At 36.3% G+C, this 9,168-nt stretch overlaps 1 protein-coding gene across 1 annotated transcript; it reads left to right on the top strand.

The window, feature by feature from the left end:
• The first annotated feature begins 1,345 nt into the window (after positions 1-1,345).
• mmp20b (matrix metallopeptidase 20b (enamelysin)) lies at positions 1,346-8,894 on the top strand. The gene is made up of 10 exons (XM_056473029.1): positions 1,346-1,489; positions 2,891-3,129; positions 3,211-3,359; positions 5,154-5,279; positions 5,378-5,536; positions 5,657-5,828; positions 7,272-7,405; positions 7,492-7,648; positions 8,265-8,368; positions 8,448-8,894. Exons 1-10 carry the CDS (start codon positions 1,358-1,360, stop codon positions 8,546-8,548), a joined length of 1,473 nt encoding a protein of 490 aa, XP_056329004.1. The 5' UTR covers positions 1,346-1,357; the 3' UTR covers positions 8,549-8,894.
• The last annotated feature ends 274 nt before the right edge of the window (positions 8,895-9,168 follow it).

The following is a 9,168-nucleotide window of genomic DNA, read 5'->3' on the forward strand; positions in this document are numbered from 1 at the left end:
TTATTTTATGTATTCTCAGTCCTCACCACAGGCAATTAGCCACTTTTACCCACAATTACACCGGCTTCAAACATTTCTTTCCTTGCATTCTGTTGAACTGTAACCTGAAATTAAATTAATTGTAATCTAAAAAAAAACAATTCTTTAAATTCTATCCTCCTACTTATTCAAACGACCTATTCTAGCACTATATACCAACAAATCTTTTATAGCTGGTTTTATATAATGTCAGCTTTGCTGCAATCCAATGCTGAAGATGTTCATTTTCATGAAACAAATAACCTAATTTTGAGTTAAAAGTAAATACTGTGGGGTGACACGGTGGCTCAGTGGTTAGCACTGTCGCCTCACAGCAAGAAGGTCACTGGTTCGAGCCCTGGCTGGGTCAGTTGCTCCTGTTCACCCCACAGTCCAAAAACATGTGCTATAGGTGACTTGAATAAGCTAAATTAGTCGTGTGTACGAGTAAGAGATGGTATCGGAATTAATTTCAGTTTTAGTGGCAGAGGGCGATCCTCCTAACATGAAAGCGATTCTCTAGCTCAGGGGTGTCTAAACCAGGTCCTGGCGGGCCAGTGTTCTGCATAGTTTATCTCCAACTTCCTTCAAAACACCTGCCTGAAAATTTGGCGTAGACCTAGACAGAGCTTGATTAGCTGGTTCAGGTGTTTAATTGGGATTGGAATTAAAATATGAAGGACACCGGCCCTCCAGGACCGAGTTTGGACACCCCTGGTCCAGCTACTCTTATTAAACTCAATGGACTGCTGTGGACTTTAATAAAGCAATACTTCAAAAGCATATGCTGGGGAACAAAAACTATTGCTATAAAGTAAAAAAAAAGAGAGAAAACAAAAGTTTTTACTCTGTTTGACTTTGATAATATTCGGCCAAATTCTCAAGGAAAAGCAAGGAAAGGAAATAACTGTGCGCTAATGTATAAATGGTGCAGATTACTAGATATAAGTAACACTCTGCTGACATTAGAGCTATATATGGGGAAAACACTTTCCAGATGCTTTTTTCTTTCTATCTCCAAAACAGGGACAGATAATGGAAGGGGCATTTCATTGGCCGTGAAATACTGCTAAAAATATGGTAGATACCACTCTGACAATCCCATGTGAAATCTAGGAATTGCTTTTTGCAGTAAATGCCTTTGATGCATATAATTTGACACATCTTACACGGGATCCCTCTTTTCTTGTGACCACAGCAAACCACTCCCAAAGCTTGAGGTTTTCTTGGCACTGTCTGAGTCATAATAATACGTTAAAAAGCATTCCCATCAGCTAAGACTTTCAATGTCTCCTTGGACTGGCCATTTTCAGAAGCGGCTGTGGTCTGCAAAGAGGAGATGCAGGTTTTGCTCTGTCTGGTTTGTGCTTTTGACCTTTTTGGTCAGCATTATTCGCTACCTTTACCGCTTGGAGATGATGGAATGGTGCATCCGACAAAACCTGCTCAGAATGACCTGTCCTTGGCAACTGTAAGTGCAACTAAGTTCCTATTATGGATATGGCAATATCGCTGAATACATTTTTTCATAATTATTTTTAAAAATATTATTTACAGCATGTTTTTTTAAATAACAAAAGCTCTCATGTTTTCAGATATCTTAACTTTGAAAAAACTCATTTTTGGACAACACAATCCCATTTTTTAAATGTAAAAAGAGTTTTGAAATCTGTATTTGGTGAAATAACTCTGGTTCTCAGTTACAACAAATGAAAACATTCCTTGACCAACACTAAAAAATGCTGTGTTCCACACAATTCCTTCATGTTGTCCCAACACAAATTGATTGACTTAACAGTTTTTAGAAATTTAAGTGGACTGAACATAAAACAATTACGTTTTTTTTCCCAAGAAAACCTAAAGAATTGTTTTGGTTCAGCTCATTTTAGATAAGTAGTTTAAACAAGCCACAAAATTCAGTTTTTTGAGGGAAGGGTCAAGTGTGAAATGCCCTAAAACGTCAATATATTTATTTGAAATTTTAAAGAATTTACCTTTTAACAAGACAATTGACAATTTCTTAACATTCGCTCAAACCCATCTATTGAATACACATTTCAAGAGTTTACACGCTGATGATTAATTATAAAGTTTTTTTGGCATACTGTCCCGGAAGAGAGCCCTGAGCTTATGAGATCCTTGAGGCTGGGGCTCCCTCCTGTTTGCAGTGCGAGAGGAGAGTTTGAGCTCAGGTAAATCTTGAGAACTCCCCTGCTGTTTGTTGCTAATGAACAATTAGGGATTGTTATAAAGAGATAATTACTTACTAGAAGCACGTCTATAGTGCCCATTTCGATCAGTCAATTTACTTAAGTTGCATATTTTTTGGATTCTGGGAGGAAACCGGGAGACCCGGAGAAACCCACATGAGCACGGGGAGAACTTGTAAACTCCGCACAGAAACGTGACTGGCTTAGTAGGGACTAGAACCAGTGACACTCTTGCTGTGTGGCAACAGTTCTATCCACTGGGCCGTCGTGTCGCCCATCTAGGAGAGTAGGAGGAGTAGGGGAGGAAGGGGAATTCTTCAAAACAAAGATGACTATGGTGTGGAACTTATGGAGACTTAGGAATCGTCTGATTGGTGAATCATGAATTTGCTAATGCGGGAGAAGCCGTGATTGGGTGATAAGCATGTGATTCTCTGGAAATTAGTTTATAAATAAACTTCACATATGAATTGCCTAAAATTCAAAATAACCAAAAAAAAGATCATTTAATTATTGTGTTTACTAACATCTGTCAAAGAATATAAATTTATGTAAAACTACTGGGCATAATATGCTGAAAATACACAAGTTTTTGCCAAAATCATACACATATAAGACTCAAACCTATCACATTAATATTGAGAAAAACTGTGTTTCCGCAGAAATACTTGCAGCAATTCTACAGTTTCCAAGCAGATTCTACAGGCCGCAAAAGAAGGAGTCGTCCCTCTTTCTCCTCCAAATTGAAGGATATGCAGAGTTTTTTTGGTCTGAACAGGACAGGAAACCTGAACGCAGACACTCTTGCTGTCATGAGGACTCCTCGATGTGGTGTCTCGGATGTGGAGGATTATAGTAACCGACGTGGAAACAGGTGGAAGAAAAACATCATCACTTATGGGTAAATACCATTATGTTGTGTATGTAACATGAAATGCTCTGAATTTTGATGTATGGTTATTTAAGTGGTGTAATTTTAAAGCGTTGGGAGGTACACCAATGACTTACCAGTGAATACAGTGGATGACCTAATCTCTTCGGCTCTGGATGTCTGGGCCAAAGCGAGTCCTCTCACTTTCCTGAGGTCGTATACCCATCAGGCGGACATCATGGTGGAGTTTGTTGGAAAAGGTAAGGTAGCATTCGCTTATTTTTACCTCTGAATTATGATATCAATTCCACATTTATTGTGCTATGTCATTAATTCTGTCAGTTATTTTAAAGTTGCAATTACATCAACACTTACAATACCTGTTTGTTTCTGCCAAAGGATTAAAAATAAATAAATTCTATGGAAATAAAAATGTATATAATCTAGTTTCAAATTGACAAAAATATAATTATGTTCTTTGAATTTCATTCAAAAACTAAAGCAGGCCAAGTGTTAGGAGACACTTAACCTATTGTCTCCGTGCACTTCCTGACTTCCTGGGAGGGTCCAAAATGGCCTGATTGTATTAACACCTATGCATCTGAATGGGTATTATTATGTTAAAAGATAAGGGCTGGGGAAATGCCGTTTACCTGGCTGACTCCAGTACTTCATTTGCATGTTTTGTTTAGATTTGTCTCCACCTCAATGTATCACTGCCTTGCTAAAATGTATATAAATTGAGTGCAGAGATGCACTCATTTAGATTCTTTGATGATAAACATAGAAATGACGAGTTCTCATTAAAGGATTCTGGATTGAAGAGACCCAAAAAGTCTCATGGTCTATCTTTTCTTCAATTCACAACAATACGTAGCTGTTACTATCTAACAATCATAACTTCTCTATGAAGTTATAAGCAAGATGTAAACCTACAAGGAAAAAATCCATAGACTTCTAAAGATAAAAAGCTGCAATTCTGATAAGTCAGAATAGATTATTGATTTTTCACAATATTATAAATATATTTTAAAAAGTGCTTTTCATTAAAATAAAGAAAAAGATTATTCCATAAAGGTCCATACATTTGAGAAAAAAGTTATACTGTATTAACAAGAAAAAATACTGAAAAACACCAACGATATCTCACAACAATTAGTAACCTTTTGATTTAGTGGCTTATTCATATGAATTTTTACAAATTTAATTTGAACAATTTAGTTTGATTTGCTCATGCCCAATGACGATTGAGTTCACGTGTGGAGTTTGATGTCACACCTCCTTTTAAATATTTTCATACAACTGAACTCAAATTTGTGAACTGAACTATAGGTTTGTATGAGTTAGCCACTAAGTTTAAAATTTTCAGATATAGTCGTAAAGATAAAAATAATGTCACAATTAGAGCCCTGCACAGGCCTTAAATCTAAGCCCTAAGCCCAAGTTCGACCCGAAGCTCGTCTTTTTTCCGCCAAACAGCTTATACTGTTACAGCCGTTAAAATAGACCAGATTTGTATTTAATGAAAGTTGATTTTTTTGTTTGTTTAATTTTTTTAAAATCAGAATAATTTAGGGAAATGTTTGGAGTTTTTTATTGTTTGTTTTTTAAATGTTAGTTTTAGTTTTTTAAGTGACATCGATTTCCATGCGGTATGTGGTCCAGTTTACTCAACTTACAAGTTGTGCATTGTGCATAACCAGTTGGCTCGTCATTTGAAGTTCTCACTATTTGAAAAGTTGAGCAGTAGTTTGCCTTTCCTCTAGCATTTTTCACAGTTGCACATGCCTGTAAATCTCTATGCAAAAAGCATCACTAGTGCTTCCGGACTGCACGCATTAGATCTCATTAAACTTTTTTTGGAAGTTTTTTCTAATGCAGGCCCGAAGCCCGTTATGCGTGCTAACTATGACATGAAAATGGGCCCGAAACCCGGCCCTAGGGTCATAAAAATGTTGGGCCATGATGGGCTTGGATTCAAATGCAAGGCTTTAGTCACAATTACAAGACAAATTTGCAAATGGGAGACTTTTTTTTTTGTCATCAACATCTAGAACATGGTGACTTTTTCCCGTTTGATGGTCCTGACGGCACACTGGCCCATGCTTTCGGCCCAGGGGAAGGTATAGGTGGAGATGTTCATTTTGATGAAGCTGAAGTATGGACGGCTGGGTACAATGGTGATGTGTATTTCATTTAATTGACATATTTTACAGTCAAATGTTAAATTTTGTACTTGACATATAAAAGAATATATGTTTTCTCTTTTTTCCTTCAGGATTTAACCTGTATGTTGTAGCAGCCCATGAGTTTGGTCATGCACTTGGTTTGAAACACTCGCAATTGCCAGAATCGGTTATGTATCCAACATACAAACGTAGAAAAACACACAATCTGCTCTCCAGTGAAGACATCATAAACATCAACACGCTCTACGGTAAAGCATAAACCATGTTTTACACTATGAAACCGTAACATTGTGGGAACAGAGGCCCTGTTCATTTTCTATATTTATGTGAGAGATCACATGTCTGTGTTTTTTTTTTCTGTCCAACAGGGCCAAGAGACAAAAGGCCCTATCCTTCTTCAAGATTTAGCTGGAGCAATCCCAGTAACCCCTGGTACAGTGGTTCATATTTCCCTGTGTCATTCAAAGACACATGTAATCCCCATCTGACGTTTGATGCAGTGACTACTGTAGGAGAAGCCATTTTCTTCTTCAGGGACAAGTAAGTATTATTAAAATAGTTTTAAAATATTTATAATTTCTGAGAGACAGCGCATCGGCGGCCATGAGCCTGTCTTTGAGCAAAGACAGTTGACGATGTTCATCCATAAGATGGTGACAGCATATTAAGACCGCATATAAGCTCTAAGTGAAAAACAGTGTAATTTCAAACTACAGCTGATCAAATCATTATTAAACAGGTAAATGACTTTCTAAGTCGATCTCTCTCTCTTGTATGTTGTAGTGCTGTATTTATACCATAGTAATATTGTGATCTCCCGACTGCAACAGAGAAACACTGGGAAATCTCTGTAGACTGATGGCATTTCATGCGGTTCAGCCTTATTATCTTAAAATATGAGCAAAATCACCTGTTTTTTTATCACTTTAGACATTACGCTACAGAATCATTCAAACACTAGCTCTAAAGTGACATTAGTGAATGGGCAACCACTTCTGCTGTTCTGACGTCAGCTGCAGATGTGAATGAATGGTGGAAAAAAGTAGTTCCTCTTACAACAGGGTTTTGAGACTCTCAGTGTTTGATTTTCTTTTTTATACACACGATTATGCCGTCAAACTGTTGTATAAACACAATATCACACTTGTAGCAGTGCGATGTGGCTGTATATCATCACCAGTGTGATATTGCTCATTTAAATTCAAAGATGACATTTTTTGAGATGTCTTTATGAACACTTGACAAACAAATATATCATAACCTGTATTTGTCTTTGTCGTGCCAACTTGACATTCCCCTGACAGCATAACTTGTCATAAATCTGTCATAAACATAATTGTCTTGAGGCTATTATAATTGTGTCAAGAATATTGTATGTGTCAAGAATAAATGTATGCTGGATAAGTTGGCGGTTCATTCCGCTTTGGCGACCCCCTGATTAATAAAGGGAGTAAGCCGAAAGAAAATGAATGAATGAAATATGTCAATACTCAAATAATTTATAACACCATCATTAATATTTAGTGACATTTTAATCACAAATAGAATTTGTACCACGGTAGATCAAGGAATATATGAATGACAGTGTTAGAAAACTCATAATACAATTTATAAAAAGTGACAATCATGTTTATGACATATTTATGACAAGTTATGTTGTCTTAGTAATGTGAAGCTGTCATGACAAAGACAAGTTATGATGTATTTTGTTATGTCAAGTTGTCAAAAACAATTCAAACAATGTCACCGATTGCATTTAAATTGACACCGTTGATTGAATGACACTTAATGACATGCATAAAATCTCATTCATATTCATGAGTCATGTCATGATTATAAATGTCTCATGACTGTCTTATAAACACCCCTTCAAGTAAAGTGTTACCCTATATTTCTTATAGTTGCCACCATTTCTTACAGTTATTTTTTTTTCATCTAGGTTTATTAAATATAACTCGTTGTATATTATTTGTACCGTTTCAGCTACATGTGGATCAAACACAATGATCAAAATGATATAAAGGAAGGCCCCATCAGCAACTTCATGCCAAAAATTGATTGTCAGATCGACGCAGCTTATTGGGTCCCACAGCGGTCAACAGCATATCTGTTTAACGGTATATTCATTATTTGCCATTAAACAGCTCTCTGTTGCCTTCAAAATGTTAAACAATACAAATTCTCTTTGCTTCCTTCAACACAGGGACCACTTTCTGGACCGTGAAAGGCTCACAAGTAAAAGGCAGAGCAAAAAACATCAGCAGTCTGGGCTTTCCATCGTGGGTTCAGCAGATTGATGCTGCCGTCCACATTCACAAAACTGTACACACCCTGTTCTTCACGCAACACCAGTACTGGAGGTGAACTTTAGAGATATACAACAGCAACATATTACTAAAGTCTGCTTTAAATGTTTAATTCACCCATAATTTTAGATTTGCTGTTAATTTACCCATCCTCAGGCCATCCAAGATGTAAATGACACTTTTTTCCTTAAGTAGGACGTCAAAGAAGATTTTTAGCAGACACTGTGCTCCTTGTGTATTCCTTAAATTAAATAAAAAGACAATGGCTACTTTGAATGTCCAAAATATATGTACAGGCAAAACTAAATTTATCATTGTGGCTCCTGATTTAACACTGATTACAATAATGTTGTAAATATTGATCTGTTTCTTGCACACACTTATTGTTTTGCTAAATTTTCTTAATTATTATCCTTATTCGAACTACAAGTATTAATTTTATTTTGCCTGTATATTTTTTGCATCTCAAAGTGCTGACAGTCCTTGACTTGCATTTCATGAATCACCAAGGACCACAGTTGCAGCTTAAAAATCTTCTGTTCTACTGAAGAAAAAAGTCACCTACATCTTGGATCACCTAAGAGTGAGTACATTAGTGAGTCTTCATTTGTTTTTTGTGTGTACTATCCCATTTAAAGAATTCACCACATTAAAAATCCTTTTCTCGTAGGTATAATGAACACAACAAGAATATGAGTGACTCAATCCCACATAACATTTCTGATGATTTCCCAGAAATAAGTGGACCCATAAGTGCAGCAATTTATAAAGACGGTGAGTACTAGCTGGATCTATAATTCATCCAACATCAGTTATTTTCATTACCTTTTCATCGCTTTATTTCTTCTTCCAGGCTATCTTCATTTCTTTATTGGCTCAGATGTGTATAAATACGACATCAAACAAAAGGAAATCATCGGAGCTGATAAAACAACTTCCTGGCTTGGATGTTAATGGACATTCGTTAGATTAGGGTTTTGTTTAAACCTGATATTATAATGTGTTATTGGTCAATTCAATCACATGTAGATGAGGACGCAATTTACTGCTTGCTGGTGTTTAAATCCATTTCTGTTGTCCTCTTTCCTGATATCTTTCATTCAAATGTTTACAGATGGGTATAAACATTCAATCTAATAAAATTAAATTAAATGTTTATGTAATTTACATATAAACATGAAAGAAGACAACAGAAAATTATAAGGAGGACACAAAGCTCCACAAAACTGCATTGAACCAGCCTGATTTCACGAAGAAATGTAAGTAATTTACCTTTTGTCTGTTTAGTGGCTAATTCGTACAAGTTCAGTCGTATTGAAATGTTCAATTTTAAAAAGGATGCGTGGCACCCAACCTCGCCCCTAAACCCAACCGTCATTGGGGGATAAGCAAATCCTACTAAATCGTATGAATGAGATCGTATGAATTCATACGAATTAGCCACTAAATCAAAAAGTTACGAATTGCCGTGAGATCATGTTAACTGACCACACTAAAAGAAAATCCATACACACTCATTCACACTCATACACTACGGTCAATTTAGCTTACTCAATTCACCTATGGCGCATGTC

Source organism: Danio aesculapii, chromosome 15, assembly GCF_903798145.1.
Source record: "Danio aesculapii chromosome 15, fDanAes4.1, whole genome shotgun sequence".
Taxonomy (NCBI): Eukaryota; Metazoa; Chordata; class Actinopteri; order Cypriniformes; family Danionidae; genus Danio; species Danio aesculapii.

Coding starts and splice junctions, on each gene's coding strand:
- mmp20b (XM_056473029.1), top strand. CDS start 1,358: ATGCAGGTTTTGCTCTGTCTGGTTTGTGCTTTTGACCTTTTTGGTCAG. Junction 3,130..3,210: donor AAAAACATCATCACTTATGG/GTAAATACCATT, acceptor GTAATTTTAAAG/CGTTGGGAGGTACACCAATG. Junction 5,829..7,271: donor ATTTTCTTCTTCAGGGACAA/GTAAGTATTATT, acceptor GTACCGTTTCAG/CTACATGTGGATCAAACACA.